Source organism: Lissotriton helveticus, chromosome 1_1, assembly GCF_964261635.1.
Source record: "Lissotriton helveticus chromosome 1_1, aLisHel1.1, whole genome shotgun sequence".
Taxonomy (NCBI): Eukaryota; Metazoa; Chordata; class Amphibia; order Caudata; family Salamandridae; genus Lissotriton; species Lissotriton helveticus.
In genome coordinates, this window is record NC_136057.1 from 1,474,441,272 (window position 1) to 1,474,459,906 (window position 18,635).

An 18,635-nucleotide genomic window follows, 5' to 3' on the forward strand; every position below is an offset into this window, starting at 1 on the left:
AACTGTCCAGTACTGAAGGGGTTTGTTCCTGGTCCACTCCTAACTGTCCTTAATCTTTAAAAATCTAACTGCGGGGGTGTGGCCAAGATGGCAGCCTAGACGGACGCTGATTCCGCGAGCTCCCCGTCCCATCGCCTCTTAAAGCCGAAATTAAGCACAGTGTCCGTCCCCCCAGAGTCGATACCGACCACCGGGAGGACAACTGAGCCTGGGCGGACACAGCGACGCGAAAAAACGGGCGCGCCGGTGCCATTACTGTGAGACGGACCAGCATACCGAGGCAAGCGGCTGGGCAGAGGAGGGAGATCCTCGGGGCGGCGGAGAAAGCCCAGTGCGAGGACCCAGGACCGGCTCGACTCGGCGCCAAGCACAGAGGGCACAGAAGACCTTCACAGCCCACAGAGGAAGCCCCCGGGTCGCTGAGATCACGGGCCCCGGTGCACGCGCCCCTCCCCCCCCCGGCCTCATGGCAACGGCAGGATCGCGCCTGCCGGGGATTGAGGTGCCGGCTCGGGCGGCGATCCCGCAGGTCTAGCGGACGACGGAGCTGAGGCGAGATGCCACAGGGGCGGCGGCGGAAGGCAGAGATCACGGACACGGTGTCTGGCGCCATCTGGAGCAGCAGGTGAGGAGCGGGCCCCTGGGTGGGCCCGGCGAGCCGGGACCCCGGGGCCGCTGCGACAGGCCGAGTGACTCCACGGACACCCCCGGACGACGAGGGGGGAAGGGGCCTAGCGGGGCCACAGCGCCGACCGGACACACAGCGCGGCGCCATCTCGGGGGAAAGGCCCCGAGTCACCCCGAGGGAGAACCAGTACATGCCACGGACTCCTCCAGACAGTAACCATTGGCCCCCAGCACTAGTGCACAGCACCCCATGGGCGCCACAAACACGATGCCAGGGAGACCATACTAGAATCAGGGCTCACGGCGACGACGCCCGGAGGAGCCGCAGAAGCACTGCGAGACAGGTGCCGTCCTGGCCTGTCGAGATCCGACCACCACACGCCCTCCCCAGGGCTCGGGGGTTGCCTGGGACTGAAGCGGTTACTCGGCGACAGACATGGGGAGCAGTGCGAGGGTCCAGAAGCCTGAGGAGCACAGAAGTCCGCCAAATTGCGGGAGGGGACAGTGACCGAGGTCGGCACCAGCTCACATCATTGACATAGAGGCCTCGGGCGGCCCGCACAGAGGCCCGGAGGTGGTGCGGTGGGTGGCATGGCGAGCCTCAGAAAGAAAGGTGATCACACGCTCCCCGAGATGCTCGCAAAGGGCCAGACGAGAAACGACAAAGTGCCATCCTCCCCTGAGGTCACAAAATCACACGTGGCCCCCTCCGGCGAGGAAATGCCCATCACCAAGTCCTTTTTGGAGTCCTTATTTAACTCCCTCAGAGACGATTTTAAATCGCTGAAACAAGATGTGGCGGGGGAGGTCAGGGAGCTCAAGCGGGACGTGGAGGGCTTGGGGGAGCGCGTAGTCGCTATCGAAGAACTGGATCAAGCCAGGAGCGACGAAATTGAACAATTGCAACAGGAAGTCATAAGGCTCAAAGACCACCAGCTGGACTTGTAGGCTCGCGCAGAGGACTTAAAAAACCGGTCCCATCGAAACAACATACGGGTCTGGGGGGTCCCTCTCAAAGCGGAGGGGGTGGACATCACTGGCTATCTGCAAAATTTATTCCACGACATCCTGGGTGAACCCTCAGACTATGCAATCAGGATAGATAGGGCACACAGAGTGGGTCTCCCCAGGCGCTCACCGGCCCCTCCTCCGGACATTTTGGCCTTCTTCCCTGACTTCTCGCTCAAAGAGAGAATTCTCAGAGAAGCTAGGCGGAACCAACCTCTCCAATTCTGCAATCAATCCATAGCCCTCTACCAGGACCTTTCAGCCATCACTCTACAGAAACGGAAGGCATTCAGGGTGGCCACGGACTTCTTACGCGAGAACAAGATCCCATACTCCTGGGGCCACTTGATATTTAAATGGAAAGGAGCCCTGCAGCAGCTGTGCTCACTCAAGGACACATGCACACTGCTAAACATAGAAACGGTGGAAGAGGCTTCACCGGCGAGGCCATCACAGGGACAATCCAGGGGAGGCTGGCAAATGGTCGGCCGCAGAAGGTCCCCGGAGCTGCAGTTGAAGCCTGAGGCCCACATCATCTCACAAGAGAAAGCCACCGCCAACTTGGAAGTGGCCAAAGAAACGTTTTCCTCTGAATAAGTCCACGTGAAGGGGGGGACTACTCAGCACGTTTGTATCCAGGGCAGGAGGGGACGGGCGGGGGGCCGCGGAGGCCGCCATTGGGAATTGCTCCAACAGGTAACATTACCACAGCCCTGCGATAGACCGGCAGGACTGGGACTCTGAACGCTCAAAGTTGGGGCGGTTGAGGAAGGGGTTCAGGGGTTTGGGAATCAGTTGGGGGTAGGGGCGGGGGGACAGGGGGAGCAAAAGTTGGGGTTGGGGGGAGGATGGGGCGGATGGTGGGGGAGGGCTCCGGTGTGTTCCACCCCACAGGGGCGTAAGCCTGACGCAAGGGGGCAACGGAAGTTCTAGGCATAGAGAGTCACGATTCAATCACACCCATGGCTGAGGAGACGCTCCAAATCAGTACCCTGAATGTCAAGGGGCTTAATAACCCCATCAAACGGAGGGCGGTCCTTTCCTTCTTAGAAAATTCGGGAGCAGCCATATGCTTATTACAGTTAACACACCTACTCTCCAAGGACTGGCACCGCATGAGGTCCAGGGCATTTCCGCAGCAGTTCTTTTCTTCTACCACAGAGAAAAAAGCAGGGGTCGCCCTGCTCTTTGCACGACACTTTAAGGGCCGGGTGGGAGATAAGATCACGGAGACAAAGGGCAGACTCCTTGCATATAATGTCCATATAGGGGATTTGTCGGTCGCTATAGGGTCCCTATACGCCCCCAACACCAGACAAGAACTCTTTCTCAAAGGGGCTTTGGCAGAAGTCATGACAGCTAACACAAAGTACACACTGGTGGGTGGCGACGTCAACTTGGTAATGGACACAGAGATGGATAGACCGGTACAACGGTATGGCTTCACGGGGGCGATATCCGGGGAAGGCAGACGTTGGCTGGCAAGTAGGGGGTTCCTAGATATATGGAGGGGCGCCCACGCTACCGCTCCGGGATACACCTTTTATTCGCACGTACACCGCACCTACGCGAGGATAGATCACTTCTTTGGGTCCACGAACCTGGCCCCTTTGGTCAAAGAAGTTGAGGTCGTCCCGGCAGCGCTATCGGACCACGACACGGTTACAATCCATATGGATGTCCCACGAGTGCAGACGCGGAAAGTCAAATGGCGCCTGCGGGAAACCATGCGCCAACGTAAAGAGGTCACACAGCAGCTCACCAAAAGCATTACTGACTACCTGCGCATAAATGACAACGAGGAGGTATCTGTGTCAGCGGTGTGGGGGGCACTCAAGGCGGTAGTAAGGGGGGAGCTGATAGCGATCGCGGCGGCAGAAAACAAAGATCGTAAGGACAGACGCCAGGCGCTGTCGGAACAGGTGCTGGAACTTGAACGGGGCCACAGCTGGACGGGGGCCCCCAGGATTTGGCGTAAGCTCAAGGCAGCCAGGGCCCAGCTTGCAAGCCTAGACCTCGACCGTATGGAATATGCGGCACTACGCCTCCGCCACACATACTATGTGGGTGGCGACAAGACCGGGCTTTTGTTGGCTAGTAAACTTAAAGCCAAAGTCCTCCGCTCTAAGATCCCGGTAATCCAGGGCGAAGGGGGTCAAATGGTCCGAGAGGACGATCGCATAGCAGAAGCATTCCGGGCATTTTACGCCTCCTTATACACGGCCGATCCGACACTGGAGGCAGGGGCCAGATAGGAATACCTTGACGGGGCTGCGGTTACGGCCCTCGATGAGTCCAACGCCTGGTCTCTAGACACCCCGATACGCCTGGAGGAAGTGATCTCTGCGATCGCACGCCTCAAACCATTGAAGGCCCCGGGTCCCGACGGCTTCTCGGCGGGATTCTATAAAATATTTTGCCCCCTATTAGCTACAGTGCTCGTCCGTTTGCTCAACTCTTTTCAGGGACCTGGGTCCATCCCCCAAGACATGTTAGACGCGGATATTATCGTCCTGCCGAAACCGGGCAAGGATGTGACCCAATGTGCGGCCTACCGGCCAATCTCGTTGCTCAACCTAGATCTCAAGCTGTTCACCGGAATCCTGGCCGCGAGACTGGGTCCCTGCCTGCCAGGCGTAATAGAACCCGACCAGGCAGGCTTCATACCTAACAGACAGTGTGCCGATAATACCAAACGACTAATACACGTCATTGACAAAGCCCTTTTTAATGACTCGGACGCGGCCCTCCGGTCGGTAGACGCTGAAAAAGCATTCGACAGGGTAGACTGGAGCTACTAAGATGGGACACTGGTGAGGTTTGGCGTGGGGGAGCGGTTCCGTGCGTGGGTTGCTAGTTGCTACGCAAACCCCCGGGCAACTGTCCGGGTCAACAGAGTGGGATCGTGACCCTTCGACATTCAACGCGGCACCAGACAGGGGTGTCCGCTCTCGCCGCTTTTGTTCACCCTGTACATTGAACCCTTCGCACGTGTCAGAGACAACCCATCCATCACAGGTATAAGCTTTGGGAAGGATCGTCAAACCATAAGCTTTTAGGCGGATGACATCCTGGCGGCCGTGGAAACCCCCGCAACAGCAATCCCCGCTTTCCTGGAGGAGATGGAAGCGTTCGGAAAGGTATCGGGCTTTAAAATGAACATCGGGAAGTCCGTGATACTGCCCCTACGGAGCAATGCACGTACATCCAGCAGAGGCCTATTGCAAATAGGAGGACTCTCCTCCAGCATGTCATTGCCTTACTTGGGTATCACCCTGACACCCAATACGGCTCAAACGGTTGAGCACAACTACACAAAACTCCTAGCTCAGGTGCAGGGGGACTTACAGAGATGCCGACAACAACCTTTATCATGGCTGGGGCGCACGGCAGCGGTGAAGATGTCCCTGTTGCCCAAGGTGCTCTATCTCTTTCAAATTATCCCGGTCACGCCACCTATAGGGATGATAAAAAAACTACAAGATGCAATTCGGCAATTTGTCTGGGCTGGGAAACGCCCCCGGCTCCGCCGGGACCTGGCCACGGAAGGAGGCCTGGGCATTCCTGACTTACAGAAATATTTCCAGGCGACACAACTCCGTTACCTCTTAGAGTGGTCCCAACCAGAATCTGAAAAGCGCTGGTTATTCCAAGACAGGGCAATGGCTCGCACGTCTCTGTGGAAAATCCCCTTCTTAAAACGGCCGGACAGACCGGCTTACCTTAAAAAGTCTCCTATTACCCGCACGTTACTTCAGGTATGGGACGCAGTGGCGGTCACCAGGGGCCTCACCTCATTCCCATCACCGATGACAACCCTGCTGGACAACCCGGCCTTCCCACCTGGGACGGCCCCAGGCTCATTCCATCAATGGAGACAGTCAGATTGCAGGTCTGCCGGTTACCTATTTGACACAGACTGCCTCATGCAATTAAATACCATTCGAGACCTGTATGGGGTGGACGACCCTCAGCGGTTCCAATACTTCCAGCTCAGGCACTAGCTCACGGGCGGAGATATGCTGCCGCATGTCAGCCGGCACCTCAGGGTGTTTGAAAAAATGCTTGTTACAAAGACTACCGACAAACGGGCGATCACAGAGCTCTATAAGATGTTAGGCCCCCCCACTTGCCACACGATCCACGGGCCAGAAACGCTGGGAACTGGAGCTAGGACTCACACTCACAGAGAAAGACTGGCAAGATATTTATTACAGGGCCCATCACACCGCCAGGAACATAGCTAGCAGGGAATCGGCTGTCAAAATGGCATACTATTGGCACCTAACCCCGGCAAGGCTCCTCCAGGATAATCCGCGCAGGGATCCTACATGCTGGAGGGGGTGCGGTAATGTGGGGACCATGACACACCTACTGTGGGAATGCAGGGAGGTACAGGAATACTGGGACAGTGTGCTTCAGGACATAGATGACTTTGAAACTGAGATCCCCCGCTTTCCCGCCTACACGCTACTGGGCCTCCCTAATAAACTCACATTCCCTCTCAAATCATTCAGGGGGGGGGGCAAAGGGGGCTGGCAATGGGGGCAGCGACACAGCATATTTTATCATTATGGGGCACCACACGGAGGCCTACACACACAGGATGGCTCCACAGACTTTGGTACATAATGGGTATGGAACGGATACAAGCCTCCCTAACGCAATCGTCAGACACCTTCTTGGAAACCTGGCAACCCATGGTGGCTCTGTTGTCCCAAGAGTTCAATGAGATAACATGCTCGAAATATCTCCGAGTGCTCCGCCTGGTTGATGACTTCCACAGGACGCCGGGTACTAAGGACTGAGGCCTCCAACACCACACTTGCACAACGGAACGTAGAGGAAAGGAGGAACACACCGGGAGGGGGGGTAGTGGGAGGGTGGGGGGCAGGGGTTCGGGGGATGGGGGACTTGTGAAGTTTTGGGATTCAGGGTGTTTTTTTTGTATTTTTAAAAGCACTATGCCCGCACTACCTAGCATGGACACTGGACCACACCCTTGGGACACGGCGTCAGGGAAGAGGTCGGTGCGAACACGAGGGGCAAACTTAAGAAGTGACATTTGTCTATTTGTTTGTTGTGCAATGCTGTTGAAACTAATAAAACAAATATGATCCAAAAAAAAATCTAGTAAACATAAGGGGGGTTTACCCAAATTAGTCACAAGGGACCTGGGTGCTACGTAGTACAGAAAAGAGGGTCCCGGTGAAACGTGGTATAATTTAGTTACTTTAATTCACAATATAAAGCCATCAGAGCACATTGCTATTTGATCACAATGGGCTAAACCAAATTCACATTAGAAACACAATTATAACATTTTTCCATAGTGCCCCAAGGAGAATGAGAGGGTGGAGTGAACTAGTGATAAGAAAAAGTGGTGCAAGAATAAACAGTTAAAGTGACAAAGAAATTGGCAAATTAGACATACAAAATGGGTTGGCTTCAGATCCCTGAGCCAAGCTTGGGACAACTAATTTCCCAGAATATTATTAGTCAATAAACATGTTTAAGACGCTGATACTTGATATCCTAATTAGTTGTGGCGTCCACTGATATGAAAGAAAAGTAGCCGTCGACGTTTCGACCCCCAAGCTACAACCGTAGGCGTAGTTAAAACCTTACACCGGGGTCTTCATCAGGACAGAACAGTGAAACCCAAGGGCACACTAGGTATTCGTGGTAAGTGGAATGTATTTTGTCCACAGAATTGGACCAGGGGGATCCAACAGCTCCGTTTAACAAGTCAATGTTTCAATCGTCAATGAATTTCTTAATCTCGGTATTCCTTGAATTCTAAACATTCATGATTCTAAAGCACATATGCACCACCTCAGGACCCTGTCGCGGATGAGAATTTCTCATTAGAAAATGCGGAATTGTCACTAATTATCGCACGAATCCGAACAAACCAGTCCTATCTTCGACGAATAAATCCACCTAGACGTCCATGTGTCTAGCAATCTTTTCAGGAAAAATCACTGGGCCTGATGAAGACCCCGGTGTAAGGTTTTAACTACGCCTACGGTTGTAGCTTGGGGGTCGAAACGTCGACGGCTACTTTTCTTTCATATCAGTGGACGCCACCACTAATTAGGATATCAAGTATCAGCGTTTAACTGTTTATTCTTGCACCACTTTTTCTTATCACTAGTTCACTCCACCCTCTCATTCTCCTTGGGGCACTATGGAAAAATGTTATAATTGTGTTTCTAATGTGAATTTGGTTTAGCCCATTGTGATCAAATAGCAATGTGCTCTGATGGCTTTATATTGTGAATTAAAGTAACTAAATTATACCACGTTTCACCAGGACCCTCTTTTCTGTACTACAAAAAAAATCTAAGCGCAACTTTCTCCATAGAAATCCGTGGTGATTCGTGGCTGTGTTTAGACTCTGCACACATCCCCCGTGGGTCTCCTGCTTCTCTACCTTGGCTGGTTCTACAGGCCCTAGGCCTTGTCTCTATGTCCCTCGTGGTTCTTATACCACTTCCTTAGTATATGGTTTGTGAGGCCCCTAGGGCAAAACGTATTCTGTGCTAATTTACTGTGTGCTATTTAGGCAATTGTATTGTACTTTTATCTCTAGCCTCATAAAGAGACTAGAGGGGTGTGTTTACAATAAATACATTATATATATATATATATATATATATATATATATATATCCTGAGGTGAGCCTGAAATCTATGTGGTTACAGCCTACACATGGTTTTTACAAATGCTCCACGTGCAGAGCTTGCAAATTTGGAGTAAACTAGACACATTATCAAACTCCTTTTAGCTCTCAGGAAATTGCTATAGCTGGCAACTTCAACTGCAAAACTGATCATGCTGTGTACGTCTTGACATGCACCTGTGGCTTGAACTATATTGGGAGTACCAAGCTACAGGTGCATGTCAGGATTTTACAACATCTTAGGGCAATTTTACACAGCGATCAATCTTATCCTGTGGCACGCCATTTTAAGAGATTTCACAACAACAATCTGACATTTTTAAAATACTATGTGGTAGCGGCCATTCCTAAACTACGTAGAGGAGGGAACAGAGAACTCAGATTAAGACAATTGGAAACTACTATGATCTTAGAGTTCGATAGTAAATGGCCCAATGGGCTGAACAATGTAGAGGACATGCACAATTTTTTATGATCTACATTTCCCAACGTTCCCACATACAATTGTTGTCTTTAGAATACTAAGTGAAATAACTTTTGATGCCATATAGATCTTTTCCTCCATTGTATCCATATTTCTATATCTTGGTATTTTTGTATTTATATATTTGTGTAATTCTTGTACTTTTATACTCTATTTATTAGCAGATTTGAACATGGCATGTTTGCACTGTGGCTAGAGTATACGGGTAAATTTCTTGCACTGATATTTTTCGACTTGCAATTTGCGAGCTTTTGCTTCTGACACATTTTTTAGTTATGGGCACCTTTTCCCAGTTGCCTATCCTTGCTGCTATAGATACTTACAACCCTTCCCCTTTTTTGAAGAGCAGTGGTTCATTGGAATGTATGAAATAATTTTTTAAGCTTAGAAAGATCAATTGCTCTCTGAATCTTTTTCCGCTAACAGTTCCACTTGCCTTTCGTTTTTACTTTATCACTGTATGCACTATTAAGCTGTGTTTGAGGATACTGAGATATCAGAACAGAATTTTCCTAAATAGAATGTAATCTATATGTTTACAACTATTGGATACAGTTGATATTCATCACACAGTTAGCACTTTATAGCACCATGTTGCACTAATTTTTTCTATTCGCACTTTTTGCACAGCTTTGCACATTGACCATTATTGCTGCTAGTTTTTTTACTAGAGATTGTGTATCTTTTTACCCTCTAAGAGTATACATGTCTTACTGTCCATATTTGAAGGGAAGATTTTGATACAACAAAACATTCATTGAATAATGTATAAGGGTTTTAGGATTTATCCTTTTGTATTTATTGTATTTATACAGTCATACATTTCACCATTTGCATTTATGCTTTTTAAACCTACTTTCTGTTAATGCTGCCCAAATTTGGTTTTTTTAATTAATCTGCAGCAATAAGTTGTATCCGTGTTAGACAGTCTGTTTACTATGCCTATTGGTCATGTGTCCGGCATTCAGAGGAAATGAGGATGGTATCTCTTTAAATATCACACTATGGCGTTTGGTTGATGTTCTCCGCTTGTGAACAAGGGCTCCTGAGCCCGAAACGCGTCTATGCTGCAACTAAAATAAACAATCTTCACCTACCTGATCCTGTGGTCTGTCTTCCTGCTTCGCCGTTCCTAGGACCGGATGTTGCTGTGGAGTATTACTGTATATATATATATATATATATATATATATATATATATATATACATACATATACACACACACACACACACACACACACACACACACACACACACACACACACACACACACACACACACACACACACACACACACACACACACACACACACACACACACACACACACACACACACACACACACACACACACACACACACACACACACACACACACACACACACACACACACACACACACACACACACACACACACACACACACACACACACACACACACACTGTGGTTCTCCTTTCATTTGATCATTCACTGGTAAAACAAGCTGCTTTACATTCCTTCAAGACTTAGCCTGAAGGCTGCTCTCCACAGCTACCACTAGGATAGCTTTCTATAAAGGTTGTCTTTAAACCTACCATCAATAAGGGTCGTTTGGACTGGTGCAAGGTGCCCACTAGGATAGTGGACAGCATATGCCAGGCCAACTTCTCACAATGGTCACTGTTGATGGACACGATTGTAGTTACCACTGTAGACAGTGACCGAAGTCCTTTGTGGTTGAGCCTCAAATCTCCCTGGGACGAGAACCCCAACAGCTGTAGAACCCTTTTAGTGACTAGAGAACTCCTCCCATTGAACGGAAATCGCTGCCTTAAGTGGCAAAAGGTGATTCTGGACGAGGCCAGCATCCAGTCCCTTAACCAGGAATTGACGGACTGTCTGGTGGACTTTAAAGCCATCCTTGAAGATGCAGGTGGGCTAGAAGATATAACACACAAACACTCCCACTGTTTCATCCAGCTGGCTGGGCACTTTAGGGTTCTTCGCCCACTCCCAAACACAATCCTTGGGCATCTCCACAGACTGCATGGTTTACCCAAGAGTGTAGGCAGTTAGGACAGCGATTGGCTCTTGTCATTAGATCCCACTCAACTAATTTAGTAAGAGAGTTGAGAAGGTCCTACCAAAAACCACAACATAGAGCAAAAAAGAAGTGGGATGAGGATAGGTGGAGGCTTATTGGAGATGCCCGTGCTCATAAAGACGCCAAACGGTTTGGGCTTTTAGTGACTGGGGGGGTGGGGGGGAGAGACATGCCAGGAAACAAGTGCAGAACAAGGCGGCGCAGAGCCACTGGCAGGAGGATTTGGGCCATCCTCTGTCTGACAAGGAGTGGACTTGTAAGCCATGAACAAATTATATTGGACTGAAGTTTTTCAAGTGCTCTCAGACATAATTTCCATAACGCTTCCCCCAAGTTAGCTTTGCTGGGAATTGTCAACGGTATATCATTCTGCTACCGCAGGTTCATAGTGCTACTATTAGCAAAAAAGGGAAATTGCATTACACTCGGGGGCTAGACAATGTCCCAAGAAGGAGACATGGCTCCACAGTATGACTTACTGCGATATGCAGACTGAAATATACTTCCACTTAAACCCCCACCTCACAAGCCAAAGATATCTGATATATATTGCCACTATCTATGCCTGTCGCACCAGGTCTCTCCTACTCCATTTCCTTCACATTTACCTGATCAGGATGGGCCTTTATCCATGAGCCCCCCACGTCCACATTCAGAATTGCCCCAATAGGTTTTCATGCCTGCCTTACACCAGCCGCATTCCCAACTGCCCACACTATCCCCCTTTTCAACATCCCCCTTAAAACAGTTTGTCATGATTCTTTCATGGCCTTTATCTTTTCTTATGTAGAGTGCGCATGTGGATTCCCCCCCCCTTCTTCCTTTCCTTTCACTTCTCTTTTAATATTGACCCACGTCAAGTTCTCAACTTTTTATGTACTTTTTTTCTTGTTGAGGATTGTCAATCGCCAAGCTGCACTGGATTCACCCTCCTGCTCATTGCATTGGGAGTTTTTATGCTTGATTCATTAATGTACATACTTTCCATGTTTTTCTCTTAGTTTTTTTCCCATAACCAATGTATACGCTGATTCCCATACAGAAGCCTCATCCCTCATTTTCTCCTCTTGAGAACGAACAAAGTAATGCTAATGTTTTCTTTTTCTCCTTTTTCCTCTCTTCACATCTTCAAATTTTTATTAATATCCTCTGAATGTTTGTGTAATCAAAAATCAATTTAAAAAAAAGACTCCCACCCCTAAGTGTTTATCATGCGTTTCCCTTCTTCCACTGTCATGCCTCAGTTGGACCTTAGCTTGTGCCTACGTTCTAAAATGGTCCACCCTTTGGTTTGCTCATTGCGACTACTTACCTTGAAGATTGCGTTCTTGATCGCTATTACCTCAGCTCAATGCATTATGGGCTAGACATGGACTAGACATGCATTATGGATAGCCTTTGTCTGTTAGTTTCTCTTTACCTGAGTTTTCCAGATACATTGGTTCTCTGGACATAGGCTTCCTTTCCACAAAACATGGTTAACTTGTTTTATGTGGACCAGTGCAGTCTTCCAGCACACTGCCCATTTCCTCATTCTGCCATAGTGGAGGTGAGACTTCAGCTCTAAATCCTCACCAGATCCTCAGTCTCTACATTGACAGGATCTGTGAGTTCCCGGTTAGATGATCAGCCTATCCTTGGCTATGCTGGTTCCAAGAAAAAGAAGGCAATTAAAAAGTGGAAAAGTTCCCACTGGATTGTGCTGTATATCGAAATCTGCCACTTTTGCCAAGGAGCCTCCTGAGCCCATCAAAGCCCATTCCACCAAGGCGATGGCCACTTCTTCTGTGTGTGCCGATAGTTTTCGGTTAGGTATATCTGCCTGGCTTCATTGTATGATCCAGTCCATACCTTCACCAGGCATTATTATTTCAGCTCGGAACTTTGGAGGTATTGCCCTTATAACAGGAAATCCTGCAACAGAGACCAGGCAAAAGTATCTCTTCAGATCCACTACTTTGGTACTGATCCAAAAGGTAAGGAATCTACAAGTAGAAGTATCCATTAGAAGAACAAGTTACTTACCTTTGTTAATGATTTTTCTGGTGGATACCTGAAGATTCCTCGCCATTCCTGCCAGCCTCTCCTCCTTTCTTTGGAGCAGTCATGTGACTTTTAATATTGCCCCCAATTTTGGTGTGCTTCAATTTCTGCCAACCCTCATCCCTGTCTCAGTGGATGTGGAAAAAAGACCAGGGCTGGACAGCAGTACCCCCCGGAAGACCCCTTTTATTGCTATATGATTTCATTACCATTTTGGATCTCAGAGCAGAGGTGCCATCTGTCTGAGCCAGAGAGGTATTTTAACTCTCTGGATCCAGTGTGGCACTTAGTAGATTCAAGAGGTGAGGCATCTGCAGGTAGAGTTGCCACCAGAAAATGTGCTACCGGAGGTAAGTAACTTGTTCATCACTGAAACTTAAAACAATAGTTAAAACAGTAGCTAAACACGCCATTACATGCATGCTGAGATTGTGTACTGGAATGTTTGTAGAATGATGATGATGATCTAAGTTTGAAGCATTTACCAATGTGTTGGCATCTTGTAAAACTGAAGATTTGATTGTGTTTCCATTTTCTTTGCTCATCCTTCACCTCTTTAATTTTCCTAGAGCTGAAGATCCAGGGAGAAACTCACGACAGTATTGAGGATGCCCGCACAGCTCTGTCGCTGTACAGGCGGTATTTGAAGCTGAGCAAGAATGGCTCGGATCCTGATGCTTTTCGTAAGGTGCTGAAGAGCCTCTACGAGAAGGGTCGCAAGATGGACTGGAAGGTTCCAGAACCTGAGAATCAAAACAGCCCAAAAAGTAAGCGCACCTGCTGGTCCTTGCATGTTGATTTCTCTGGTGCCTTATAGATGATTGACGGGGGAAGGGTACAAAACCTGTTTTTAACACAGATAGAATGTGTATATAACTTAGGATATAAAGAGCTTGTTAGATACAATAATGCACCAAGATACGTGATCATGGTAGATGCACTGATGCTTGGAGATACAGAAATTTGTGCGGGTGGGCTTTTGCTTGAAGTTATCGAAGTGCAACGCTTAGACTTGTGCTTTGAGGTGTTTGAGCATGTTAGGCAGTCCTTTGCTCTGAAGATCTAGGACTGTGGTTGATAACTTGTGCTTGGAAATGTAGGCGTTTCTTAGGTGAACACATGCTTGGACATGAGCTTGTCAAATAGATTAGTAGAATAAGATATTGAAGCTTGTAGGGTACACATGTGCTCTTATTGAGAACCTCGGTACATAAATTAAATAAAGTACTATAAATTAAAAAATACTTGGAGACATACGTTCATACCGACTGGTATGATAAACTCCTGCTTGGAGATATGATATAGGCTTATGGAACATAGATTTGTGCTTGGATTCTTTAATAATCTTTGTACCGTATCTGTCTGTATTTATTTTTAACAGTGGATAAATACAGAAAACTGGTCTTCTTTCAAGTTTTCTGTATTTATCCACTTTTAAAAATAAATGCAGATAGAAAACACATTGCTTTCTATCTGTATTTATGTGTAAAAATCCATTAAAACAGAAAACCTGGAGCCTTAGTTTTAAGCCATCCCCTTTCTGACATGTATAAGTGTTTGTCTCTGTAAACTCAGTCTTGCTTTATCTTCACAGGCTCTCCTCTGTACTCTGCAGTGATGGGGCTCTGAAATGAAGAAGCCACTTCAGCAATGAATTTTGTAATGTTTTTAAAGGGGGCTAGTGACCTCTGTTTTATCTTTTTTTTTAATGGACTCTTGGATGCTATGGACGTTCTGTGAACGCCAATAAATCTATCTGCTAAAGTAATAAAGGAGTTTTTGTTCTTTCAACAATGTCAAGTGTTGCCCTTTATTGAAAGCTGAGAAATGTGTTTATATTGTAGTGCTGGTATCAGTTTTGCATGAAAGCAAGTATGCCTGTACCAGGTACAACACAGTAAATGGAAGTATACACTTTAATCACAGAAAAAAAGGTAGAGAAGTAGCAGGGTGGGGCTGTTTCCCTCATTGAGAAGATCCTAGTCCAGATCACACTGGCAAACATTTCTCTACTTTGGAGGAAATGATTATTTCCAAAAGATAGGAATTTCTGGAAGACTGAAAATTATAAAAGGACTTTGAAAAAGAGAACTAGAGAAAAATTAACAAAATATAGAGCTGAATAGTATGAGTTCATAGTTGGTAGCAATTACAGGCATAGTGCAAGACACGGAAAAGAGTGAGATGCAGCAATCTATTAAAATAATGAAAATAAGCCAAGTGATCATGCCAGAGACTTACAGTGACTGGGCCAATCATCTGTAATAGGGGGTAAGAGCATTTTCATATTTAAACCTAAAGACTCCTTCAGCAAGGTGTATATTAAAGATACACGCAGGACATGAGCTAACTCCAGTATAATACAGGGAGGCAGAGAAGGTAAAGTCACTAATCATGGCTGTATTGTTAGCTACATGGAAGCAATTTACCTGAAAGTCAGGAGAAAGTGCTGCACAGTGCAATTTGAAAGGGGTGGTACGAGGAAATAGGGCTATCAAGGGGCTCCGATGTTGGTAGATTATATGTGCTGACCAGGTCCGGTGTCTCTCCACTGGCGAATTGAATAAATCCTACAGAAACAGAAAGGCAAAAAGATAATCTTCATGTCCAAAGAACCAAGGAAGTCCAAATTTCTTTTATAGATGAATTATTTATTCTTCTTCCAATAAGTGGCATAGAACTCAGCAAGGCAGCCAACGTGCTTCGCTCGTGTAGAACAAGTTTCAACAGGGCTCTTATAATGTCAATAGAATCCAAAGGAAGGACACTCACAACAGTACTTAATTATCATGTGACCCCCCAGAACGTGAAATACGGTGGAAAGATGTATTAACGTATGCAGCTTCCCACTGGCCCTTACTGTGTCAACACCAATTAATCAGTTGGCTAGCCAAAGAGAGTGTCCGACCTTTGGATTCTATTGGCATTCTAAAGGTCCTGATGAAACACATGATACATGAGCGAAATGCATTGGCTGTCCTGATGAGTTTTATGCTGCTTATTGGAAGAAGAATAAAAAATCTATAAAATAAATTTGGACTTCGTTGACTCTATGGACTTAAAGATTGTTTCTCTGCTGCTGTTGCCTCTTCTTTTTTGTTGGGATCTTAACTGCATGAATTCGGAACAGCTGATCCAGGATGGATGGCAATACTATTTATGTAAGTAGAAGATTTACAGGAACCAGCCAGTGGATATGATGAAGAGCCTTTAGCTGTCCACTTTTTTTTGCAAATGTGAGTTAGATAAACCTCGGCCACAGCCAGGAAGTGAAGCTGCCCGATTGGGTGTAGGAGACATACTGGCGGAACCTTGAGATTGCTGACACACAGGAAACCTTGAGATTCCTGCGCACAGGAAAAAGCACATTGTTTCCTGAGATGAAATACCAGATCAGGAGACTTCTACAGTATCTCCACACTGTGGGATTTGGTGTATTTGTGCGTCATCCCCAAAGAGTACTGTTGTGGAACCCACCCTCTATTCAGCAAACAAGCTCTTGGTGTCAGACCCATATTGAAGCAGCTGCTTACCTTTAAATGCTTTATGTGCCAAAGTAAAAGTATAAGTTAGTAAGAAATGGAGGGAGCCACAGAATGCAAGTCCCATTACATATAATGCTGGAAGTGGGTGTGGAAACTAAGTCCAGGAAGAAAGGGTATAAAAAAGGATTGTTTTTTCATTTGAGAAAGAAAATAGCTGATGCTTACACTCTATCCTCATTAGAGATCTAGGAGGATTAAATCTCAGACTATCCTGAGTCTGTTAAGGCAACCTGCATGAGAAAGTGGACGTAATGAGCAAAGAACTCTTCCGACAGCAAAGGACCCTAAAAAGGTTACAGAATTTGCACAATAAGACAGTGAAACAGTTGGTACTCCCCTCTACTACCTGTCTGAGTCATTCCTACCAAAGCATAGGAAATTCAAAGTCAGATACGTAGTGGAGCTGATTTAATGCACAGACGGGAATCTTGACCAGTTTGTGGAGCTATTCAATTATCCTAATAAATGAGGATGGGCCTCTCTTTGGTGAACAAGTAATTTATAATGAGCTGTTAGTTTGAGTGAGACCAGACGACTACCATATTGATTCCATAATCTCTGAGGTGGTATATATACCCATGTCCAATGGGTGTATATGTGGTGGGCAGCTTGTAGAGGCTGATGATATCAGGAGCCATATTAAGTACTGTTACATATTTGTGCTGCTTTGTATTCTGTTGTGAAATAGTGTGTTGTGTCTTGATAAAAAATGCTTTTGCCAAGGTGATACGGTCTGTATGTACTTTGTTGGATGCAGGTGTAAAGTTATGGGATGCTGAGTTGAGTAAATGGTGTGATATTGGACTCTTCTGAGGGCGATTATATCCAAATATTGGCATATGTGTGCTGGTTAGCAGTGTAATTTTCTGCAGCAGTGGACCGTTCCTAGATTCACATGCTTGAATTATTCCTAGAAAGGCTGTGAACCCTCAGTGGTCAGTGTTTACGTTCTACTACTGCCCTCTTCTCGACGAATTGATCTAGCCTAGGCTCTAATCTGTGTTTTCGTTTTCAGACTGAGAACAATGCAGCAGCCATATATTACTTGACTCAAACTTAAGCAAATGAGGTGAAAAGAGACTTGGCTCAACTTCCCTTTTGAGGATTCACCTTGCTGATTATTTACCACGCGTCGTGTGGTAATCTTGTGGTGCTCTGCTCTCACAATCTTCACTACTATTTTTTCAACCTCTTTCCTTCCTGAGCTACTTAACCGCATGCGTGCGGGCGGAATTCCGCCCGTACTCTGAGATTTTCTAAAGCGCATGTTACGTGACGAGCTGGGCTCGTCATCAGCGTGCGAGGAGGCTACGCCATGACGAGCCCAGCTCGTCATCAGCGTAGAAGGGGTTAAGCAACACTTGGAGAGAGGGAAGAATCTTTCCAGCCTTTTTGCCCTCTTTTTCACAGTGTACATTTTGAGAGGAGGTTTTTCGAAAAACAAACTGTCAAGAAGGCTCTCCAGTTCCTGTAAGTTGAAAAGGTGTACATTGATGATCCTCGCAAAAAATGTTTCTACTATCTTTACCTCGAGCATGCCTCCACAAACTCTGTAACTTCTCTCACTTTTCCGGCTAAAGACTTGATGATGCACTCTACAGATCTCCATAAACTAACATAACTTCAACATAGCCATAACAGGAGGTATGCCATGCTAGCTTTCTCTCCCATTGTTCAGATTCCATTGAACCTTTTGAACTCTTGCAAGGCATGATGCATACCCTTGCTCCTAATTTTGATAATGGTTCTATCCCCAGAAGCTCTCACAGTATCTACTTGCTGAACCTGTTCTTCGACCTCCTTAATTACCTTTGGCTCTGACTCATTGCGGTAACACAAGTTGACGTGCAGTGCTGCCCCAGTCCCTCAGCAACCTCAACCACTCCAAGGTGGTCCAACAATCAATACAATTATAATGTTGTGTATTTCCTACATGGACATTGTTGTTTTCCCTATGTTAGCCTAACTATGCATATTGTAGGCTATTTCTGCTTTGCACACGTTACCAGAACACACACTTGTTTTGGTGCCACATTGTACTTTCACATATAGTTAGCACATGTTTTTGTATATTTTCCTGTTTCTTGGGTTTTAGCCTGTACAGCCTGATCTGAAAGAAACAGGTTAGTATTAGTTTCCTTACCTTAGAATATCCCAAG

General features: G+C 46.7%; 1 protein-coding gene across 3 annotated transcripts in view; it reads left to right on the top strand.

Annotated features, from left to right (window-relative positions):
• The window catches only part of PAN2 (poly(A) specific ribonuclease subunit PAN2), a 1,642,407-nt gene extending 1,627,682 nt beyond the window's left edge, over positions 1-14,725 (top strand). For all 3 annotated transcript variants that reach the window (XM_078686370.1, XM_078686378.1, XM_078686384.1), the window contains 2 exons: positions 13,501-13,698; positions 14,526-14,725. In XM_078686370.1, the coding sequence (XP_078542496.1) occupies positions 13,501-13,698; positions 14,526-14,560 (233 nt within the window). In that variant the 3' untranslated portion in view covers positions 14,561-14,725. The remainder of the gene's footprint in view (positions 1-13,500; positions 13,699-14,525) is intronic.
• Positions 14,726-18,635: the final 3,910 nt, after the last annotated feature.